Raw genomic sequence first — 24,799 nt, 5'->3', positions numbered from 1 at the left:
TACATAACATGTTTGCCACAAGACAAATTTACTGGATAAATATAAAAATTCTCTCATACACCTTTGCCTGAGAGGATCAGAACAAAGTTTGCAAAAGCATCAAGTAACTTTGTTTTGCCATTAGAGAGGGAAGCAAACCCTCCCAACGTTCTATGTCCCAGGCAAGCATGTCAGCGTTTGGGAGGCGGTAGGAACAAACAGCCACCATTCTATTGAAAATGCATCCACCCACTACTCTGAAATAATTTGCTTCTTCAAAGAAGCACAGGCATGACTTACCCAGCCAAGTAAATGTAAGCACAGAGGGAGATATCCAACTGTGGTGTCCTGTTTGTGCAAGCGGAACTTCGCCGCCTCCCAAGCAGCCCCAAAGTATTTTTCAGAGGGCCAGTGGACAAAGGAAGGGGAATCCCATTGTATCCACTAGGTATGGCACTGGATCCCACCCAGAAGCATTTCGTCAAGAAGAAAGTGTCTTGCAATTCCTCCACATTCATAGGTGTGGCAGAATACAGTGGTACCTCTGGTTATGAATGCTTCTGGTTATGCACACTTCAGGTTATGAGCTCCACTAACCAGGAAATAGCTGCTCCTGGTTGCGAACTTTGCCCCAGGATGGGAAAGGAAATTGCGCATCAGAGGCACGCGTGCAGCGGGAGGCCCCATTAGTGAAAGCGCGCCTCAGGATAAGAACAGCTTAAGAATGGACCTCCGGAACAAATTAAGTTCGTAACCAGAGGTACCACTGTAAATTTTGAGCACACATATTCATATGTATAGACATTTGCATGGCCTACTTTTGACACATGACCATCTCAGAACACAGAGCAGTGACCCTTGTATGAAAGTGGTGTTGAGTTAATATTTATCAGAATGTGCAGAACGAAAGTCTGGACATGCAACATGAAAATAAGGGCATTTATTCCTTACCACTAGAAATTCATAAGGAACCACTTTGTGAGTTTTAATGTTTTTAAATATGCTTATTTGCTGCCACCCTCTGCAAACTTTAATAGTCAAAGATATATAAAATAAACCTAAAAATAAAATCTTCAGGGTATTTTAGGTTTCATAGCTGAAGCAAGTATCTGATGTCTAACATGTTTCACATGTCTTTGGGAAAAAAGCTAGAACATAATAAATTACATTCATCTTACACATAGAGGTTCTTGGCACTTAAAAAAAAAGCAAATTAAAAAACAGGAGACAGATTTGTGCCGCTCTGACCGAGCTGTCATTTACCGTGTTTCTGACAGGAATCTTCTTTGGTTCTGGGGGTACATCCTGTGGAACAAATTTCACTGGCTCCTTAATCTGTCTCCTTGATCGCTTAGTTCCATCTGGTAAAGTTTCCATGGCAATATCGGCTTCCATGTCACTGCTACCTGCTTGGTCGCACTCTGAACACTGCCTGGGAGGACAAAAAAAAATCAAACTCAAGACAGCAGCTGCTAAAGCAAAATAAGAGCATGCAGGCTGAAAAGCAAGAGCCAAAGACAGAGGGGAGAAGAGGGCTGTTTGGGGGAAAATAGCTTAACTCTGTCCTGTGCTCTGGGGTTCCAAGCCACGGTACACGTATAGAGATATATATATATAAGAGACTCTTCTCCATCTTCCACCATTAAAGGATCCAGTAGCCAACATTCATTGGACACAGAATTGCTTCGCAGAAGGGGGAATCAATTAATTACTTCAAATAAGCAATCCTATGCAAACGGACTAATGATGAGATACCATTTAGCATAAATCCAGAACTTGCTGCAAAGAAGTTTGGGGGCGGTCCCTATCAGCAACACTTTAGTCACACATAAAATTCTCCTAGAATACTTAAGAAAATTAATTCAGACAAATATGCTCTTAGAACGAATATTTTAAGCATTCTAGCTGTGATTTGCAAATGTTAATCAATTATTGTTTCTGAACAATTGCACTGATGGAAAACATTGAGACTACAAGCCTATGTCAATAATGCCTATCAACTAGAGTCCACATTTTACTCTGCAGGTGAATAAAGCAGAAATTCTGCTGTACCTTAACTATCACACCCTTTTTTGTTTTTTTGTAGGGGTTAGGAGACACTATTAATCCGCTACAAACCCCTTCAGTTTGCAATCCTAAAGCTTCCCCTAGAGAGTAGGCCCCACTGGATTCAGTGCATAATCATTCTGAGTAAACATATTTAGAATTGGGGTAACTGGAAATCAAAGTTTAACATAAAAGCAAAACCTGAGGCCCTCTCTGCCACAAAGTAAATTAAGGCCTATGCTGGTATTAACCTGTGGCATAAAGAACCTATTTCCTAATATAGTTGAAATGGCCTCTTTAAAATGACAAAGACAGAATACAGTGGAAAATGGCCCAATCCGACTGTGTCTGCACTCAGAATTGCTCTCTTGTATTATCCACTTATATAGTTTCCATTGCTAACAGAGCATTTGACTTGCATTGCTGGTGCCTTCTCATGCACACATATGTAATACACAATTCCTTTTTCTCATGCTTTCATTCATGAGACCTGGAAAAGTTATGCTGTCTATGGAACCTGTGAAAAGAAGTCAATCTTCCTAAATTGACTTTTAAAAAAACGTATATTAAAACCCACGTTTCCAAGGATTGTTACAGCTACATAATGCAAGCATGAAATGAATAAAATAAAGAAGAAGCTGTGAACAAGGAAAGGGAGAACACAAACCATTGAATCCTTTTACATGTGACGACAAATCCTACGATTTATAGAGCTTCCTACACATATTACATTCAGCTATAAATTTCAGAATTTTCATTCTTCCTCAATACAAAGCTGTTACAATCATATATGTACCATGCTAGGGCAATAACATAGAAGCTTACTGGCCTCCCAGCCCAGAAATCCAATTAGGACATGTGTCAGTTTGCAAACTGCCACCAACAACCACTATCACCAACCCATATTCTATCAATAGTAAAAAAAATATATATTAAACATTAAATTCAAAAATAATGGTACTACATACATACTAGATATAATGAACAAAGCTGATGTTCCAGGAGTTAATGGGAGTAACATTTGAAACACCAGGTGCACTACAAACAGCAGGGACAATGTTCTGTTGAACTTAACACATATAGTTATACATTCTTTCTACTGATCTTGAAGAGAATTTACAAAGACATATCTAAAGATGAAAAGGATGCAATCAATAAGGCTCCGTTTCTCTTTTAGAATCCTATCTCACTGAATATACCCTAGCTAAATTAAAAAGGAAAGACAAGTTTGTGATCAGAAGTCTAGCTGAAGCATGAAATTCATAGCAAACACATGCCAGCTTTTTGAAAGAAAAGTCTTGCTACCTCCCCCTGACCTATTACCACTGAGACGTTCAGTTTATGTCCTCTTGATCTGATAGCTTTATGTCCTCTTGATCCAAATGAACCTTTTCAATATGATTAAACAGCAAAATAATCTGGGTACTGGAAGTCATCCTTGCTTAGATGTAATGCAGTGACAGTGAATTTGTAAATGGGACAACCAGAAAATTTAAGAAAAGTCCGGGCACTTAGAAAGCAATGAAGTTAAGGGAGCTATCCCTAAATTAAAGTTATCTTGGGGGGGGGGGACCCTTCTCCTCTCAATTCTAATCTCAAAAGAAGAAGAGTATTCAGAGAATAAAAGAGGGTACACCATACAATGAGGAAGGGTGTGTGTAACCAGGGAAATACAAGTATTTTATGCAGTTACGTTTTCAAGGTCTTCTCTGATAAATATATGGTCCAAAACATAATTTAATACAAACTGTTACTCAGGGCTTGTTCCCAGTTAAAGTTATTTACAACTGCACACTAAAATAATAAATGTGAAGAATCTCAGGATAGTTAATCAGCTGAATCTCATTCAGAATATATAGACCTAACCCGAAAAGTACATATTTTACTTGATGGTTTCACAGTCAAAAGAACAGGGTGGGTTCCAAAAGCATATATCCCAAGTGTCAAAGACTAGGGCAAACAGATGTGCCTTCAGTTTAAGATGAAAGCTGTATAACGAAGGTGCCAGATGTATCTCTGTGGGAAGGGAAATGCACAACCTAGGAGCTGCTACACAGAATGCCCTCTCCCAGGTCACCACCTCCTGAACTCTTGAGGATGGTGGAACTATCAAGAGGGCCCCCTCTGCTGATCATAAAACCAGAGGGGGTCTGTAAGAGAGGGAAGGATAACATCCTTCTGATATTTGGGGCCTTAGTCATTTAGGACTACATGAGCCCATTGAATTTGGCCCAGAAACAAATGCACAATCAAGGCAGTATTGTTTTAAAGCAAAGTTATATGGGTTCTAAAGGGAAACACAAACAGCTGCACTTTGGACAAGTTGAAATTTCCAAGTCATCTTCAAGGGCAATGACAGAGGGTGCACTGATTGAGAAATAGGGATCACATCCAACACTGCAACTCTGCTGGCACCTGATGCCCATAAGGAGAATGGAATTTAGTCTTTCTCTCTCATTCCATCCAACCTGCTCCACTCCCTCTAAATTAGTTCTAGAGAGAGTAAATTTCTGGGGGCTGTACCAAGGGTCTGGGGAGAGGAAAGGAAAGAAGAGGAAATAAGTCCTCCTGCACCAGCCTAACAGGGGGTCCCTTGCAACTCCACAATTCTATGATTTATGTTTAAACATAAATATAAATGGTTTGTGGAACTAAATAGTCTTGATTATAGTAGGACCATGTAAAGCATATAGTAGGACCATGTAAAGCAAGGAGGTGTGTTTATTGCAGAACTACATACTGCAACTCAGTGCAAGAAAAATGACATCCACTGTCAGAAGTGGAACGAAGATATTGCCCACATCAGGTTTCTCAAGTGCTGCAACATTCAGTCCACTCTATGTAAGCAACTGATGTCCTGTAGCAGTGTCAAAGACTGCGACTCCTTTATTGTGTTCCGTACATTGTAATGGAAGCCACTGAAAATTGAGCTACTTACCATCGCATAGCCTCAACTTATTTCTCACTTACGTTACAATATGACAAAACCAGAACAAAACCCAAGACCTGAATAGTACAAGAATATGACTACTAACTTTCCCAAGTGTTAGTAGTTGTTGAAATTCAAAAAATTCTTTAAGACATATAAGCTATATAGAGGCTTGAAATACTGCTGTAATAGAATTTTATCCTAGTACTCATACCAGTTCATATGAGCAAACTGAACTGTTAATGTTTGGCTACTATTACCAACTCGTTTTTGGCATCTGTACATCACCAGTTTCTAGTTACATGGAATTCACAAAATGATTGCTAAACCAAGTCTTGAGTCTGGGACTTACAGCAACATTTTGCAATATGCTTCTGGTCAATTCAGAATTACCAAATGGAAACACCTAATGGAAATAAGGGAGAATGCTGTTTGGATCACTATAATATAGATCAAATAGTGTATGAAATAATGTGGATGATCCAATCATCTTTAAAATTCTGCAAAAATCCCGGGAAAAGTGTAGACACAACATTGGTACCACACAATTACAGCATTAGAAACAAATTCCTTCTCACCTTAATTAGCAATAAAAGAACTGATGACTTTAACACTAACCAGAGGTCTCATATAGCCAGGGATTCAAACCACAATGTAATGCTCATTTAAGACTCTAGGTAAAACAAGAATCTTAGATAGCATTACCTATATTTAGGGTTAGTACAATTTCCCCTAACAGTGTTAAAGTAAAACAACAGTGGAAAATTCCCTTTCTTGATGTGAAAGCTCAGACCCAGGAGACAAATGTGGCCGTTTGGCGTCTCATTTGGCTTTTGGCGTTTCCCCAGCAAATACACCCTCCACAGCCATGCCCCACTTGCCAGTCCTGCTTTAGTGTTCCTATCTAGCTATAATGAACCCTTGAACTCCAGTGATGCACCTTACTATCCTGAACAGGGAAAAGAAAAACTATCCTAGTCTACAGCTTAGCTGGTAATGCATGAGACGGTTAATCCCAGGGTTGTGGGTTGTAGATTCAAGCCCCATGCTGGGCAAAAGAACCCTGCATTGCATGGGGTTGCACCAGATGACCCTCGTGGTCCCTTCCAGCTTTACCATTCTGCATACAAGAGTACAATTCACAATGGTTGCTCTGCCCATGTTTGCCTCTGGCATGTGGCCTCTGGAAAGTTGCCTATGCAGGAATGAGGCCCTTGGGTTGAAAAGGGGTCTTCCCTCCTTCATTAGTCCCCAGTCAGTTTCTTTTAAAGGAAACAAAATAAACCCAAGGTACAAATAAGTGATGAAAGGGTTGATATTTGTTTTGCAAATATAGTCAACAATCAATATGGAACTCAAACTTTCATTTAAAAAAATCCTTGATGATAAAGACACAGAACAAAAACCTTGGGAATAGAAAAACCCCTGATAGACTGAGGCCCTCATATTTGTAGTACAATGCATTTACAATATTCTTACCAGTAACTGTTTTTAGTCTTCCTTGGCATCCTTGAAAGTGGAGGGTCCAGACATCCAAGATGATAATGGAGTTTACAAGTATCACACAGCAAAAGGAGGTGTTGATCATGGTTCTTCTTGCAAATCCCACAACTTGGAAATGCAGGAAAAAAGTTTCATTTGAGATAATGCATATACTTTACTGAATCATCTCAATGTTTACATGGGGTAAGATCCAGAGAACCCCATGCATGAGCAGAAGGCATTTCCGCTTGTGCAAAGGGTGGTCCTCAATTTCAGCTAATTCCCCACTCCAGTGGCCCTTCACATCACATCCCACAATGTTTTGAAGGGTCTCCGGTCCCTCATGAGCAGCCAGGGGGTGCAGAGCGGGCGGGCATTAAGTCACTGCACCAGAAAGAAGGAGATGACAAAGCCCTGTTGTGCAAGTGAAACTAAGCACTTCTCTGGATCCAAGCCATCGTTAATATTTCCCTAATGTTTGCTAGATATTTGTGACTTCTGATATATTGATTTTTATTCAAATTGAGGCAGGTTTGGTCCTGAAGGCAGAAGGTTGGCCTGAATTTAAATCCCTCACCAGCTATTAGAAAACCACAGGGGTCTGCAAATAAAATAGTTCAAACTTAAATCCTCATCGGTAAAAATAATATCCTTTGAATTCACTTACTTTAAACTATTCACTTACTTTGAATAGTTGCTGGGAGAATGAATGCAATTTAATTGTAATGATATTTGTATTTTACAAAGGATGTATTATTATTGTAAATTAATGAAGGGTTGCAAATAAAACATTTTATGTCAGAATCAAGACGAAGCAAATATGCAGTAAAATAAAAATAACCATTGTGATGGAAAACACCCTCATCCTTGGACATGCTAGTCATGTAAAAAAAAGTTCAGCAGCAACATTTTTAAATCACTTGTACATCAAGTCCATAAGGTCATCCAGCAGAGGTACCCCCGTTTGGTAAACATCATCCCAGAACAAATTAACATTCAACAGAGAAAATTCAGCAATTCATAAAAATGTGAACCATGTGACAAGAGTGGATAATTTTAAATATACTGAAGTTAACTAGCATAAGATTCAGGGAAGTATTTCGTCTCACCACGCAAAATTAACAGGTAGAAGTCATTGCCACAAGACATGGTGATGACCACTAGTTTACATGGCTTTTTAAAAGCTTTAGGCAAATTCATGGAGGGCTGTGGCATCAATGGCTATTAGCCACAATAGATAACTGGGTATATTCAAATCTAAAAAGTGCATACTTCTGACTACTGGATACAGGAAACAAACAAGAGATGGCTACCACTATCATTATCCACTGAGAGCTCTTCAAAAATATCTGGCAAGTCACTGATGGAGACAGATCAAGCAAGGATGTTTTCATGTTCCTAAAAGCATTTGTGGTTGTAATAGGACATAATGCAGTCAAATGCTCCCCACAAAGAAACACAAGGTGGTATTATATACTTCTAGAGATTGCTAGACTGATTTTTGCTAGTCACTGAAAATTTAAGGAGATACTTTTTATTAGCCAAATTGAGGACATTCCATGAATCTTCAGATGCATTTGAACTGGTTAACCAAATATGGACCCAGTTCTTGCACTTACAAAGAACTCTTTGTCACTGGGTTATGACCAATCTGAATGGTGAAACCCCATACAGTGAGTAAATATTCTGTTATATAATTGTATTTTATCTTGCAGAAAGGTAGCTTTTATATGGAATATATGTTTCAGTACTTGTATCAAATATTTATTTTTTAAAAAAACCAACCATAATGGTAAATGGTAAAAAGAACTAAACATATAACAATGAGTAAATACATCAATTACTCAACAATATATTAACCTGAATTATGAAAAATACTAGACTTGAGGATCAAATATGCTTTGTTATATTAGGGCTTAATAAACCGTATAAGTTCATAATAATTTCATTCAGACCCTGCTGGTCGATTTTAAATGCAAAACTTTTAATGTTTGAAGATTCTCAACCATGTATCACAAAACAGATTAAAATCTCAGGTATAAAAGGAATTTCCTTCTGAAGTGCTGCCAATGGATAGAGAAAATCTCAGTAATGTCTGGGACTCTGAAGACAGTTATAACGTTTTTTTTAAAAATGATTTAAAATGAATCAAGTTAGCTGCCTTACAACAGTGGTGTCCAGGAGTAAAGACATTTTATTCAGTTGTTTGGAATAAAAAAAATACTTATAAAGGTCTCTTACTCTATCCATAATCTATGTCTATTGTGCTGTGTTTCTACTACTTGCCTATAGAGAACTGCAGGGAGGGTTGTGGTCTTCTGGGTTCCACCCTCCTTTTTGCTCGGTTTTCTTTCCTTGGGTGCTCGCAAAATTGCTGGTATGTTCAATTTCTATTGGGTTTGAAGAAATACAGGATAATTTGTGAGAGACGTATATAACGTAACATTCCCCCTCATTTACTGCTCAGCAATCAAAATTTGGCTGTGCCCAATATACTAAAAGTTAGGAGAGAAAACTGCTTAGGCTGCAAAAATGACTACACTATATATTCTGTCCCCAAGTGAGCCATATGAGAAATGAAATTGCATTCACATATTTTCCAATGCAAAAGAGAGAGAGAGAAACCAAAGACATTAAAGCCCTGGCTTTTTAACTTTCCCCCCTTTAACAGAGGGAGCTTTAACAGAGACAGACAAGGACAAGCTGGTTTAGAAGGTTAAAAAGAAAAAGAAAAAAAGAAAAATCCACTACACTTCACGAAAGAATATTGAGGCAGTTTATTTTCCTCACCATCCCTGCTACAGTGGTGCTCCATAGGTTAATTAGAAAAATTATCTTATTGGACCAAACTCTGCACAAAGCAGGAGAGATTCTCTTCGGGTTTCTACTAATCTGCAGTATGCTAGCTTCACAGACAGCAACCATCTATCAAAGTCATTTCTCAGTGGCCCTGTGGGCCTGCATCTGTTCAACCAACTGGAAAAAAGTGTCATGCAAGCTGTGCAAATGAAACTACTAGTTTTTATTATTATTAAATGATTGCACCAGGAAACATATTTGTGAAAATTTGATTCCCCCCCCCTTTTCTTTTTAAAAGGGATGAACTTCTTATTAACAAACTTAAATTCCGACTCCCATAGGTATGAAAGGCCCATAAAAAACCAGGTTATATAAATCATCTGGGCCAGTTTCACAGAAGCATCAAGCACTTTGTAAAACCTTGCTAATTCTTGTGTTGAATTAACACTTAGCACAAAACTAAGGATAATTACAAAAAACAGAGCTGGCCAATGGTCCAGTTTCTTAAAAGATCATTTTAACATTTTATAATCTTAAAAAGCCAACTAAGGAGTCAGACAAAAACAAAAGCTAAGATCTGATTATATATTGGAATGACACATAAAAGGCTCCCACTTTCTTGAGGAATCTGCTAACTGCACTGAATACCAGATATAAGCCTCAGTGAAGGATGAATTGGGAAGCACTAAAAGAAAAAGCCAGCGAAATTCATCAATCTTTCAGATACAAAGTGCCATATAACTTCCACTGTTTGTAGAACAAGAGAAGCAGCTGTATAACAGGCACCAAACTGTGTAAAGTGTTCATTGAGCTCTTTTAATGTAGCTGAAAACATAACCATATCAAGATATTTGATTCTGCTGGTTTACAGGTGCAATACTGTACTCTTTAGAAGCTAATGAATTTAATAATTGGGAAGCGACAGCATTCACTTTTTTACAACTGACAAAATGATCAGTAATCCTATAAAAAAAATAACCAGCTGTACCCTAATATTCTTCACTTCCTATTAAGGACATTCCCACATGCATAATTCATTTAAAACTATAGCAAATTACATATGCTTTCAGTTGCATATTCAGGAAACGGGGGGAAGAAAACAATACACCCTAAGAAAACCTGCTCTTTGAAAGCTACAGTGGGGGGGGGTAGTAAAGAATGTGGTTAGATTAACTCATGCTTCAGGTTTAGCTTCATCACAAATGACAGGTCAATCAGTTACACCAAATGAAAGAATTTTGCAAACAAGATAGCTAATCCAAAAACAAAATTAGGCTGCAGTTTCCCAGTAGGTAGGCGCAGAGCCCTATATACATTTCAATCAGAAATCATTATCTGCAGAATAAGGCCAGGACTTTATCAAATGTATCTTTTCAGCCTAAAAAAAGTGACAGTAACAAAGAGAAAACCCTATTTTTAGGACTCATATGACCCATAAATAAATAAGATATAAGGAAAGAGGGGAGGAGAAAAACAATGGGAAAAACCAACCTGCCCAATTATTCTACCAAGCACAGCCCATATTCCTTGTCCTTCATTTCGTAGCTTTGCATTCACGTTCTGAAGTTCTTCTAAAGACTCACACAACTAAAAAACAAAGCAGTGAAAAATACTGTGGAAGTTATTTCGTACCTCGTATCCAGGAGGAGGCATTCTTTACTTATGAAACCCTTTTCTATGAGAGGTAATTAAATAATAAAATTGTTCACTCATGTCAATGCAACTGAAATCAGTAAAGTTAATCAGCCATTCAATAACACCAGAAAGAAAACATGGGCATCCATCTGGTTAGTAAGGGAGAACCTAAAGTAATTTTGTCTGACAATAAGACTATAATGGCAGTCAAGAAACATCAAAACAGTTCCACTCTGTTATTTCCATCTGTAAAGATGTGCCAGGTTTTTCTACACAGGGAATCAAGATTTCAAAGCTATACATCTGCACACTTGAAATAAGAAAATATGAAGCCTTGTCACATTTTTTAAGTGTAACTGGGAATGATGTTCTCTCCTCCCGACTACTATTTATTTTTTGACAATTCCAACAACTATCATTACTTTCATGGGGTGTGCGTGAATGCACGGCCATGTCTTTTTGAGAACAAATAAGAACGGCAATACAATAGGTAGCATTGAATTCTCTAGTCATGTCTTCCATTCCTTGTGATCAGTGTGGCATACATGTGTGTATTCACACAGCAGTCGCTGCAACATTGAAGGCTTTCCTCAAATATCCCCAAAGTATCCACTGACGGTATTTCAAATCAAAACTTCTGTTTACATCAACCTAACAGGAAAAACACGTCGCCAACATCCCAGATATCTAAAGTTGCATGTGGTGATCAACAAAGTGGTTCACTAGGTAAAATTACTGACAGCTGCTGCCTGGTGACCGTATGGGAAGAACCACAGTTGGTGATAAAACTACACATGCTTTGAATACAAAAGATCCTAAGTTCAATTACTGACATTGCCAAAGAAGCGGATAAACAGGTGGTGTGAAAGACCTCTTCATAAGATCCTGGAGAGCTACTGTGAATCCAAATAAAAAATACTGGACTAGATGGACCAAAGTCATGGTTACTGAATGGATAGGAATAAGGAGCCCACGTGAGCAGAGGCAATTGCCCAGTCAAGACCTATGTTACTGTTCCCATCTTTTTACTTCGTTTTTTATTGTCATTTTAGTATTTCTATTATGTCTGTAAGCTGCTTGAATATTTTCTGTGAGTAAAGCAAATAATAATAATTTGGCAATCCCGGACTCTGCCATCCCCATGATTAAAGCTAGGACTTGGATTTCCTCCTCACAGTTACCCTAAAGCTCTAAGGGAACACCTCAACGCAAGCAAATTTTTATGCTCATGATCACGAGCAGATGTGCACAACAAGAAAGAGTCAGACTCTTGATACCAGACTGAGAAAATCTGTATAGATGAGAACCTCTGAGAAACATCTTAATCTTTTAGTGAACAGCAGGTGACGGTTACTGAAAGACCATTTGATTTAAGATGGGTTTTAGTGGAAGTCAATGGTTTTCTAACTATAGTTTTATTTTATATACAGCATATGATTTGCATTGTTTGAAACACATCATTTACCTTGTTATATTCTACATGAAGTTTTTCCTGTTCGTTCTCCAGCTTATCCTTAATTTTCTTCTGTTCTGCCATATTTTCTTGGATCTGGATCATGCGCATGTTTCTCTCTAAAATAAAAGCCAACACTTTCTGTATTTCCCTTTTTTTTTTTTTTTTGAGCATGCAAAGCAACAGAATGAATGTAGGTAACAATACATCATACAACAACATTTCTTCGCATTCAATGTCACATGCAGAAAACACTCTCTGCAGCTGAACAACGCTTACAATATTTCTAAAACATCCAAGCTATGGATATTAAGATCAAAGGCACATAAAAAAACAAATACTAGTAAGTAATTCATCCCTTGCAAAGCAGAAAAGGAAGGGTGACCAGGGCAAGAAACCCGATTGCATTACTGGAGGGTTTTTACAGAGCTAGGCTTGCACCTGATCTCAATAGCAAGGGCTGAGGGAGGAAAGAAGCAGCATTAATGCCAATTAATATTGTGTTAGAATGCACTCCAAACTTTAAATAGGAAAGATTTCAACAAAAACATTTTTAACTATCCCACACATTATTTTAACGCGACATATATGAATATTTACTTGGCTACTTGGAGGCAGCTTTGTTGCTTTAAAATTGTAACGAGGGAACTATAGTGCTCACATACAGTAGTATATGGGTGGCTTGAAGTTTAAAGCAACTCCACTCTTTCATCTGTAAACCATCCCTTCAAAATCTAGACTGGGGTGGCTAACCTGCAGCCTCCGATTGTTGCTGGATTCCAACTCCCACCTGCCCAGCAAGCCAATGTTCAGGGATGGTGGGAGCTATAGTCCTGCAACAACTGGAAAATGAAAGGTTAGCCATTCCTGGCAACAATGCAAAGCACATATCTTTTCACCCTTACCAAAATAATAATTGACAAAATCAGCGGTCAGGGCTGGCTGTTTGTGTTTTCTTCTTCCATCCACACTGGAACTGGTATCTGAAGTATCCACTGGAAAGATGTCTGTGCTAATTCCCATTAATTCTGCTTTGCGCATCAGCTTACGTATTGCTGAAGCGCTGCTAGTGAGTGGCCGTGGCAGTTTCTCCCTTGGTACCCACGCCTGCGGCCTCGTGGTACGTGCTATTTCTGACTTAGCACGATACTGCTGTAGTCTGGCATTAATTCGGGCCTACAAATTTTAAAAAAGCAAATCAAAATAAAGCTAAGAAGCACATAAACACTTTTGCTAGAAAATGTAATCTCCATTTCTAACACTGCACACACAAATCTATGGTGAGAGAAGATTGCTTTTAATAGCGCAAAAGAACTGATCCTAAAATACTCTCTGGACTAGAAGAGGTAGAGTTTGAAACAGATGTATTTACGAGCTTCCTCAAGAAAAATCCAGTATTGGTTTCTGTTCTCCATCATGCTGATCCTTCACAACTGAAATTCAGAATTCTCCTAAAACTCAATAATGAATGAGTACATCAGCAGGCAAAATTTCCCAAATATCTGGGTAACTCAAGCTAGAAATGGGTAACTCAAGTTAGAAGTTGTTCAGGCTGACAACAGACTGTGGCAGAGGTAAGTACAAAGACTCAAACTGGGGGGAGCACTAGCAGGCTTGGGGTGGGGTTAGATTTATTGAGCTGGAGGAAAAGTGGGGTCACAGAGACATCATGCAACTGGGAGAGGTACACATGCTTATACACCTGAGTTTAGATTATTTGCAAGCAGGTGAATAGTGATTCTCAAACATTTCATACTATTTACAACTATATGCGTTTTCACTGGCAGTCACAACAATTCCATCCTTTTTCCTCTGCCCTGATCTTTCTCATTTAGTATGGCTTGGGTATACTACCTGAGCTTCTGGTGACAGTTGTTTCTCTCTCTCCTGCAAAGACATTTTGCAATAGGATTGCAAAGCCAAATAGTTCTTGCGCTTCCACTTTCTATCCATCCTGTCTGCATGTTGCTTGCAGTAAGCAAAAAAGGGATCTGCAATATCCTGTTCCAATTAAAATAAAAATGAAGAAGGCAAAAGCTCATGAAAGAAAATAGTTTGTCAGCCAGGAAAAGCAGTATTTTAATTATATTTTATCATGTAATTTTAAATTGCCATTATGTAAGCCACCTTGAGAGGTTCCCCCCCCCAAAGACAACCTAAAAGTATTCTAAAGTAAATGAATAGGATAAATAAATAGGATGGTACACACACACACACACATTTTCCACAATTTTGTTAGGTAGGGTCTGAAAAAAATGATTCTGATGGCTTTTAAGGTATTTTAACCAACCAAAGCCAGATTAACGTAACATCACTACAAAGAATATGAAACTCTTGTTTTGATTCAGCTTTTCAAACTCAGTGCAGAGTTTACAAATTAAATAGCCACATGTTTATCTACATGTAACAGATACATTAGTTTTAATTCTTTAGCTACTCATAAGCGGTATCACTACAATCTATGTAAATGTTAGAGGTAAACTTTCAAGTTTAATCTCATTTCCAAAGGGGCTAAAAGACTGAGTATCAAGCAGCTATTTCTGTGCGCCATTTTCCAAAGGCGTTAATGTAGAAAGCAATTACATACATGAATACTGTATAGAACGGGGAAATTATTTTCATACATATTTTGAAGAGCATATTTGTTTCCCTCTGCTCATTCAAACAACTAAGCAAGTTCTGCACTGCCACACAACTTTCTTTTGTTTCCAAATGCTGCAGTATACATCAACAAAGGTAGCACAGGAGAAATGCTTGACAGATAATCTTGGAAAAAATAATCCAACCAAAATGGTGGATTGCTGGTGGATCAGAACCATGTATGATTAGAAAGTCATTGAGATGGAAGGGAATTGAAGATCATAATCACTCTCCCCATACATATTCATCTTTCTAGTATGGAATGGATCCAAGAGAGATGATTCCTGCCAAAAATGTCTACATGTTTCAGGGGGAAAGGTTAAAAGAAAAAGGGAAGGTACAAAATACACCTTCTGCATCCCAACACAGGAAAGCTGAAGCAATCAATATTAAGTAAGGCAATCAACTCAAATATTTCTTAGTTATTTTAACATATCAATTTGAAGTTTTAGTCATAACAAAAGTCACCTGGGTTATTTTCACTAATGCAGAATATTATCATACCTCTTCAGCTGCTGCTTCTGACAACAGGCCTTCCTTCTGAGCGCAAGTCACATGGAAATATGCTCGGCACATCCCAGCATCACAACTAATGCAAACGCCAGTTCTGGCAAAACGGGGATCTTCACAAAAACTGCATTCCTGTAGCAAATAAATGAGAGAGAGAACATTACAAAAGTATTACCTTTATACAGTAACTTTATACAGAATAAAGTAGTAACTTTATACAGTACCTTAAAATGGACTATATATTTTACAGAAGAAGACATGAAACAAACAAAAGGGAATGAGAAAACGGATAAAACGGAACCAGAAGTATATATAAGATGGTACATTCAACCCTAACTACAACTTTTCCCTACTGTCAGCAATAGTTTTCATGTAAATTACCATATCCATATCTATATAGGCTTATTAGAGTGGGGTATTTGCATACTTAGGACATTCTATCCCATCTTTTGAAATGCCAAGGCAGGTTGCAATAAGTGATACACACTTAAAGCCAAGTAATGCGTACCAGTCCACAGACAGCAACAACGTACATACTGAAAAAGATGTCCTAAAAACAAACAAACCCCTTTATTACATCTGATATACCATTTAAAAGTTTAACATCAAGACTAGAGTTAAAAGTGTGATCTTCAGTGAGCCACATTTGAACATTCCGGTTGGGGATGAGGGAAGGCCTCTCAAGAATTCACTCGAGGATTATCTGTTTGAAATCTCATATATTCTCAGATCAATATTATTGTGGTCTGATGGCTAAATCTTTATAGTACTGGAGAGGATTAATTGAGCTGCCCTGCATTTACTTGACTGCCCTGTTATTAGTACTTTTATAACTAAAGCCCAGTGTAAAATTACAAGCCTTAATCCTGTGGAATTAGTTGAATAGTTCCTATCCAATGAGGGTTTCATAAGAAAAATGAGACTATATATAATAATATTCATTATAACCAGATGGAAGGGGCCCTGAGGATCATCTAGTCTACCCCCCCCCCCCCAATGCAGCTCTATGCAGCTGTCCCTTATGGGGATTAAACCTGCAACCTTGACATTATCAGCACCATGCTCTACCCGACCCAGCTACATTTTGAGCGTTTAGCTGTAATGAACTGAAAAGGAAAGAAACAAAAACAAGCTACAATCATATAAATTATCCCCAAAATATATCTATTTGAATGTTACCTTAGCACCATATTTGGAATAATTCATTTCTGTAAGAGTAACTGGCCGCAGTTTGTCAATATCTCCAAATGCTACTCCTGGAACATAGAGTGCACAAACAATGTGGACCCATCTATAACAAAAGAGGAAAGCATTTACTGTTCATATCTGAGCACTAAGAAAATTACAGACAAGGAAAGAACAGTTTAGGTGACCCAGATGTTAATGGGAGCTTCTACAAATACTACAAACATTAAGTCACCATGGTTTTGAAACAACTAAATGATGGGACAGGAATGTAACTATTTTGTAATAACAATTAATTAATATGTACTTCAACAATATTTCACAACTCCCCTTTGAATTGATTAGACCGAATTTAGAACCTGTGATAGTCTCCCTACTGTTTTAGCCAATCTGGAATACAATCAATGGTGGAAAAACCCTATATGGTGCCATCCTATACAACTGCCTTTCATACACATATCTGCACCTGGTTGGAGAAATCTATGCAAAATAGGTTTTTGTTAACCCTGTGCTAGCTTAGCACTTTCAGGAAATTTACAACTGCACAGCTCAGCAGAGAATTTATTCCACTTCCCTTACAACAGCTGATCAATAAAATTTTACCAGGATCTGTCCATTGGGATTGGGGTGGATATCCTGGGGGAACATTCATAATATGAATGTTTTATATTCTGTATTATTTAATAGGAATCTGAAAGCAATCCATTCATATGCAGAAGCTGCTTGAACATCTTTGCTTATATTATAAAATTGTTGTTAGTTTGTTCTTAAGCAGAAAGGCAATTCTGATCTATGTACATGTCCTGCACTTCCAGTGTGAAGGCCTTACACCAGGGGCAGCCAATGTGATACCCTCCAATGCCTTGAACTACAATTCCCATAATCCCTGGCCACTGGCTATACTGGCTGGGGTTGATGGGAGTTGTAGTCCAAAATATTTGGAAGTCATTATTTTGACTACCCCCGTCTTAGATCTTACTCATTTGAAGTCACTTCTGACTCTTTTTTTATCCATGTTTTGAGTTTTAGGCAACACTAAAATATCTAGCAATTTGCCCCAAAAGATCCAAATACTGAAGCCCCCAAATTTAAGATATTCTGTTTTTTGAAATTCTAGGAGAGTTTCCCTCTTTATGAAATGCCACTGATGTGTTGCACTGGTAACAATTTTACCAGGGAAATAGTTGCTCTTATTCACATTATCTTCTATTTATTTTTTTAAAAAAAGGCCAAGGTTTTGGCTGGTGATTTTTGATAGTACGTTTTAATGCAACCTCCCCATTGCACCCTGCAGAGTTCAATATAAAGATACACATCTTCAACAAGCAGCTGCTTCTCAATTTAATTTGCACAGTTTTTTCATGCTCCACTGGTGTATTAAATGCTGCTGCACTCTGTAGGAGTTTATCTATGATAAACCCAACAGCTGGCTGCTTGCTTCATACTGACCTTCTCAAAATGTTTTAGTACATGTCACACAAGTACTGTAGTATTACAGATTTAAACTGCCATTTCAGTATGATTGGCACACAAGTGTCTCATTTCCTTAACCACCTATGTATGAACTCCATCCTGAATCTTTATTAAAAGCACAGAAGTCAGTCAAGTTCACAGCTGAGGCAGCTTCAGCTGCATTTAATACCAGTGCCTAAATGTTTTCCTGCTCATTTGTTTAGCCGCACATGTTTGAGAACCTTGTAATTAAGACAAATTGGGTAATCAAAGAAGAATAATCTTTCTTGTTACTTCCCCATCCATTTTGCTCCAAGCTAAGATGACAGATGTTGGTGAAGGGAAGGGAAAAAGCTGAAGCAAAATAAAGACAATAGTCTTAGCCCAGTTAGTATCATATCATATATACAGAGCAAAACATTATATCCACATTGGTGCTCGGGAAACTAAAGAGTACATGCAAAAAGTAGATTTGTTTCAAATTAACCATTCCACTATCTAGTCAACCTCTTCGATGGGAAGAGCAGAGAAAACCATCCCTCATTAGAGAGAGAATATTAACAGGTTTAGTTTAACATTCTGACAATTTTTTAGTTAGAAAGGAAACCTATGTTATTTGTTTGTAGCATGTAATTTGGTGTCCTGGGATCACAGGAGGTTTGACAGCCATTTGCAAAACTCCACATTGACATCATGTACACACAAGTGGCAACCACAGGAAAATGTATTACATTCCTAGCCCTTAGAATGAATGTTCAAATGTTCAGCCAGTTTGGAACAGAATCACAAACATTGCTTAGACCTTATCCAAGGAAGGGAGTTTCAGGGGGGCAGGGAGAGTGAACAGCTTTTTTCCCCTTTCCCACCTTCCTCAAATCTTTCCCCATTGTGCCAGTCCTGAACCTACGCACTTTAATGTTATATAACAGTGTGATGAGGAGTTTGAAGACTGAGAAAAGAGGAAGGTGTCCTTTTAGAACTCCTGAAATGTTCCTGTATGGCATATAAGTTTTATTTTTTAAAAAAACCACATGACACACATCCCTCCAACTCCAGCCCCCTTCCAGAACAGCATAAGCTTTTAGAGCTCAAGCAGACCAACTCTCTCCCTGCTTTTCTATTCTTTTTCTCAACCGATATCCTCAATACTCCATGGATCAACTGTCCTCAACATTTCATAGGCCCAGGAAGAACGATAGGTTCTTGAATGGTCATTTCTTAATATCTTCTAATTTACAACTAATATACTTCTGTATACCTAGGAAGTATGTCAAGTATGCATATGCAGAAACTGCTACCTTATTTCTGGTGGTCCTGTTTGAGCTTCAGATTGATAGGCATGGAACCTCCCAGGTCCAGTAATAAAGAGAACAAGCGGGACTCAAAACAAAACTTTGCAGTGCATCCTCCATCTTTCCTGTTTAGGAGTCCAACCAGCCATGCACTTCCCACACCTATACTTCCATTGCTATGGCTGTTGAGCATGTGCAGTCCTGGAAGTTTACCATATTTGTTTTTAACTTCCACAGTGTCTTTAAAGTATCTGATTTTAACCTATTTATTTTGGTAAACCTCAGTGCACTACCAAGAGGTCAATATATTCCTCTTGCTTCGCTTTATACTGGTACACACCACCCTGAGTTCACTGTTAAGGGAGAGCAGGGACAATGATTATGAAGGGGGGAAATCCTGTTTTTGAGAGTTGTTGCTACAAGAGTTGTTGCTACAAGGCACTTCTACACAGCTGGATAAAAGCACTAAGTTTTTGAAAGTCTAGCTTCATTATAATCTGGGTTCAATTTATTTATTTGTTTATTAATGTATAGTCTGCCAATATGGCTCCAACAAGTCCTCAGGGCAGCTTACAAAATAGGTTGTTTTCTTACACTTGACAATTGAACAAGACGTAAATGCCAAGATTTTTAAGCTTGGAGTACAATTCTTTTAAATCCAAACACTCAAATTACAGCCTACTGTGTGTGGTTTCAAATGCCAACATCCATTTCAATAGAAAGTGTTTAGCATAGAGCCAAATTCAAAATGACAAATACAAACCCGTGAATACAAGAAATTTATGAATGGTTTAAAATTGCTGGGACTTCTGATTCAATATATTCAGGATATTCTAAGCACAAAAGGGCAAATGGAACCATGCTCAGTTTGACTGTGTGGAATGTCCTGCTGAGTTTCAGAGGTATTGTGTTAATAACAGGAGCAATGAAATCGATTAAGCTTGAAAGCACCAGGTCATGTTTGGCAAGCTTGTTAATGCCTCACCAAGAAATATATTCCAGTGTCTTAAACAGCTCGAAGGCAGTCTAAAAATTCCTTAGCAGTTATGGGATGACAGACTGCAAAGTTTTGATATGGGGCATATTTCCACACAAGCATTTTGAAACAAGCAACTTCCCAACATGAAACTTCCCAGTTATGGAACTACCTCCTATTAACATCTATCTGTCCCCCACATTATTTTAATTCAGGCAACATCTTAAGACCTTTTTTTCCTGGCAAGCCTTTGGAACGTAAGAGGAGTGGCTTCATACATATAATTTAATGCTGACTTTTATGTTGAATCACATATTATATTTTGTATTGATTTTGATTTAATTATGAGTTTTTGTTGTTAGCTGCAGTGGGCTCCCATGAGAGGAAGAGTATGTATACTAATTGAAATAATAAAGGGGGGGGGGGGAATACCTGAGTAGACAGAAACCTATGAGAAGACTACCCAGTGTCACAAAGTGAAAATTTTATAATCCCTTAAACTGTGTGTTTTAGAACACAGTACACAGTTCTGACCAAACATTTAAGTTGTTTGTTTAGTCGTCCTCCTGAGTAGTTCGTAAACCTTTAAGGTGCAGCAGAACCTGTGAATTTATTCACAGAATTATCCTAGTAAACCTCTATTGCAGAAGCAACAGCAATGCTATGTTTCTCCGATAGGAATCTGGCTATAGTCTAATCTACCGTTGGAAAGAAGGAAGTAAGTTATGCCTGACTTTCCAGAATGGGCTTGGTGAAGAAAACACATGACTGGAATAAATTGAAGGATAACTTTCAGGAACCTATCCCTCTGATGACAGCTCCCTTAACTAACCTGCCAGCATCCGTTTCCTTGAAGATTCCATCTTGGTTGGGGCAGAGTTCACAGCTCGGAGAAACACCACATTTGCAGGCATCACAGAACCATGGTTCAGTGGAGTTTTCTGAAGCGGAGCTCATAATAGAATCACTTTCGCCGTCAACACCATAACAACCTAGGAAGATAGAAAATACAAATGAATGAATTAAATCAAAGAAATGTTTTATCAAGGGATGTAATTAAGAATTAATATAAGACGTGGAAAGCAAGGGCACACAGAGCTATACAGTAGGTAAGGCAGAACTTACAGAGCTCTTTGAAGTAGGTGGCCAAATAGACATATGTGTGTTCACGGTCTCAATTACAGGTTTTTTGGAAGCAACACCTGATCTTCACTTTCTCTAGCCACAAGAGCTCTATTACACTACCGTGAGCTTTCTGGAAAACTGCTGTCTCTATGCAGCTTTATTTATAAGGAGAGAATAAGGGAGATAACTATTCTGGATGAAGTAGCTACTCAAAAAACCAAAAGCATCTGCCTTCTAATTAGTAAGCAGTAAGTAGAAAACACCCATGCATTTTGATTTGTCTCTCTGTAACTGTGCAGATTGTTCCCACGGCAAATGGAAGCTACATTTATTTATTTTTTACAAATTTGCAGGTACTACCAAATGGCTAATTAGGTCACATTTTGCAAGGTTGTTTGATTGATTTTGGAGCATTACATATACTCTCTGACAGGAAGTCATATTCTGTTAATTTGTACAACTGACTGTGCTTTACTGGAGGAGGATTTGGGATTAATTCAAAAGACATCAGAAAATACTGCAGTATTTTAAAGCAATGATTATTCTCTGCTTTAACAACTTATTATATGGGTGATTTGGGACGTGGGTGGCGCTGTGGGCTAAACCACTGTGCCTCTTGGGCTTGCCGATCCAAAGGTTGGTGGTTTGAATCCGCGCAGCAGGGTGCAAGCAGATAACTGGTACAGCCACGGAGGGAAGGTGAACAGCATTTCTGTGCGTTCTGGCACTCATCATCACACCAGAAGCAGTTTAGTCATGCTGACCACATGATCAGGAAGGCTGTCTGTGGACAAACGCCAGATCCCTTGCCCTGAGGTGAGATGAGCACCGCACCCCATAGTTGCCTTTGACTGGACGTAATTGCCCAGGGGTCCTTTACCTTACCTTTAACCATATGGGTGATTTCTAGATAACATATTGAACACCTCCTGCAAACAATTAGATTTACTTCAGGTGAATAGAAAACTCAAAGAAAGAGTGAGATTGATTGATTGCAAAGAGATCTGAAAGCTCAACTATGGAAAAATAGTTGCACTGTGCACCTATTTTATTATAAAATCACCAGTTCATGTAACTCTTAAGAACATGAATTCTTTACTCTGTACAATTCCAATATTGGAGTAAACAAAGGGATATAAAAATATTTTAGGAAAACTGCAGTACGTCTTTAATTTATAGCACCAATGCAAGGACAATTCTCAGAAAGTGAATTACCCACAACCACATTGCCTGCAATGATATGTACCAGACAGTTTTCTTTAGACATGCTGCAATCAGTACATCAGGAGAACTGACACCCCAGCTGGGGGTGCTGTGCTATTACAAACCAGTAAGGAGATTTTAGCACAAAAGCAGTTATCTAAAGTGACAGGCCAGAGCTTAAGATTTTATTTTTAAATTTATCCACAGAAGGGCAAATCTATCCAAGGAACACTTTATAAAATATACTCCCCCCCCCCAATTAAAACAAGTAACATCTTCCTGAAGCACTGATAGAAATTTGTCACCCAGATCTTAAAAGGAAAAAAAAATGTTCCAGACATGTATCTAGCAAAATCTCTGTTATTATGAGGGACCGTAAAGTGCAGAAAGGTATGGCCTTTGAATATCAGGAGCAGGTGGCAGATTTTACCACCCACACCAAGTGTATTTCAACATCAAACATTTTTCTTTTCCACCAAGAGTGAACATTCATTTAGATTGGAAAACCGTGTCAGTCTCAGGGGTCAGTACCATCAGGCATCTATTGAGGGCTCTCAGAAGGGGCTCCTGCCAGCCCAGAAAGGTTGGGTTCAGAATCCTGAACCTGGCACACCACTCAGTCTTGAATTAAGAAAATATAGTGACCTCCTGATGCTGGAAACCATTGTTTTAAACCAACGAAACAATCACTGGCCATTGTGATTGAAAGTATTTTCTAGAAAGGAAAGTCTAGACTGAGCTCAAAACGTAACAGGCTGCCTCCAACCCAGGCAGCAGAGAACAAAGTGAAAGCACCAGTTCTCAGCTATCTGGAGCTTAAGAGGTAAGCTAAATGGAAGCACATAGCTTGATGCTTGTTTCTCTACAGTGTGGGATCTAAGGAGTTGGATTCAGACTCCATTGTCAAGGCCAATTTGACCCCAATCGATATTATCCTTTAAGCTGCAACAGACACTGTCAGACATCTAGACTTTGTCCCAAAACCCTGATTATGAAGTTTCACCATGTGAAAAGATACATGTTAAGACTGTATCTTGGGCTGTGAGTTAAAATGAGCAATCTGCATGTACTAACACTGAGTTGATTTATATTTACACCCATCTGCTTATCTTCTTGAGTTGCTCATCTGTATTTTGTGATACACCAAAGAAAGCAGCTTCTTTGCACATTATCCAGGGGAGAGACAGCCAAATTATTTATTAATTTAAAACATTTATACACTCTTTCTACCCCAACCCCAAAATGTTAAAGGCAGCTACACTTTAAACCAACACAAAAAAACAGTAACACAAGTGCAAAAGAGAACAGCAATGCCGAACCCATTAAAACATGGAAATATTACACAGAGCCCTCCAAGTAAAATTTATCTGTGTTGAAAATGTAATGATGAAATATATACAGTAAAACCAAAATACCTCCAAGGAGACACTAACAGTGCAATCCGGTGCATGTTTACTCAGATGTAAGCCCTAATATGCTCAATAGAGATTACTTCTGAGTAAATAAAGAATTTCACACTGTGACAGAAAATTAAAACAGCAATGTTGGGTTACCTAGTTGGAAGTTCGAGAGCCAGAGTATGACCACAGAGAAAGCCGTATCTGTGGTCCCAACCAAACATGCCTTTGTGATTTAATAAGAGTCTATACTTCTGATTTGAGGCAAACTGTTAAGGCTGGGAATGATAAGCAATTGAACCTTAACTTCACATGGATGCAGTATGAATCACTATGCAAAGTATTTGGGAGAGGATCTAACCTCTAACAGTGTGTTTATTTTAAGATATTTTTATGTTCCCTTTTAACTAGTCTGAATGATAATATACTACAACAAATCAGTCACACTCAATTGTAAACTGTATACATTAGCATGCCTTCTATCAGCATTTACTTCTTAAATGGATGGCACTATATTAAGAGGAGCAACTGCCTTTGTGAATTTAAAAGATTCACTGGGCAAATCCTTTGTTTCTATTCAAAAGATCAGGGTTAGATCTTATTGGCAAAACCATTTAATATAGGAAGCTTTTATATACTGGAACTGAAGGGCATAAGGATTATAGCTTTAATTTGTTTTCCACTAAGGAAAAATAC

The 24,799-nt window shown here is 38.2% G+C and overlaps 1 protein-coding gene across 10 annotated transcripts in view; it reads right to left on the bottom strand.

Moving 5' to 3' along the window:
• Window positions 1–24,799, bottom strand: part of PHF14 (PHD finger protein 14) — a 136,152-nt gene that overhangs the window by 95,567 nt on the left and 15,786 nt on the right. For 9 of the 10 annotated variants that reach the window (XR_014556735.1, XR_014556736.1, XM_083705255.1 and 6 more), the window contains exons 5-14: window positions 21,211–21,370; window positions 16,653–16,764; window positions 15,468–15,605; window positions 14,178–14,324; window positions 13,229–13,499; window positions 12,336–12,442; window positions 10,727–10,822; window positions 8,723–8,826; window positions 6,434–6,565; window positions 1,243–1,411 (exon numbers count right to left, since the gene is read on the bottom strand). Coding sequence is in view for 8 of the 10 variants with exons in the window: in XM_083705255.1 (XP_083561381.1) it covers window positions 1,243–1,411; window positions 6,434–6,565; window positions 8,723–8,826; window positions 10,727–10,822; window positions 12,336–12,442; window positions 13,229–13,499; window positions 14,178–14,324; window positions 15,468–15,605; window positions 16,653–16,764; window positions 21,211–21,370 (1,436 nt within the window). In the remaining 2 variants the exon portion in view is untranslated. Of the gene's footprint in view, window positions 1–1,242; window positions 1,412–6,433; window positions 6,566–8,718; window positions 8,827–10,726; window positions 10,823–12,335; window positions 12,443–13,228; window positions 13,500–14,177; window positions 14,325–15,467; window positions 15,606–16,652; window positions 16,765–21,210; window positions 21,371–24,799 lie in introns of all 10 variants that reach the window. The other variant, XM_083705260.1, reaches the window with a different exon arrangement.

Source organism: Podarcis gaigeae (assembly GCF_964106915.1).
Source record: "Podarcis gaigeae genome assembly, chromosome: 12".
Taxonomy (NCBI): domain Eukaryota; kingdom Metazoa; phylum Chordata; class Lepidosauria; order Squamata; family Lacertidae; genus Podarcis; species Podarcis gaigeae.
This window is presented reverse-complemented; position numbering and strand designations above follow the sequence as displayed.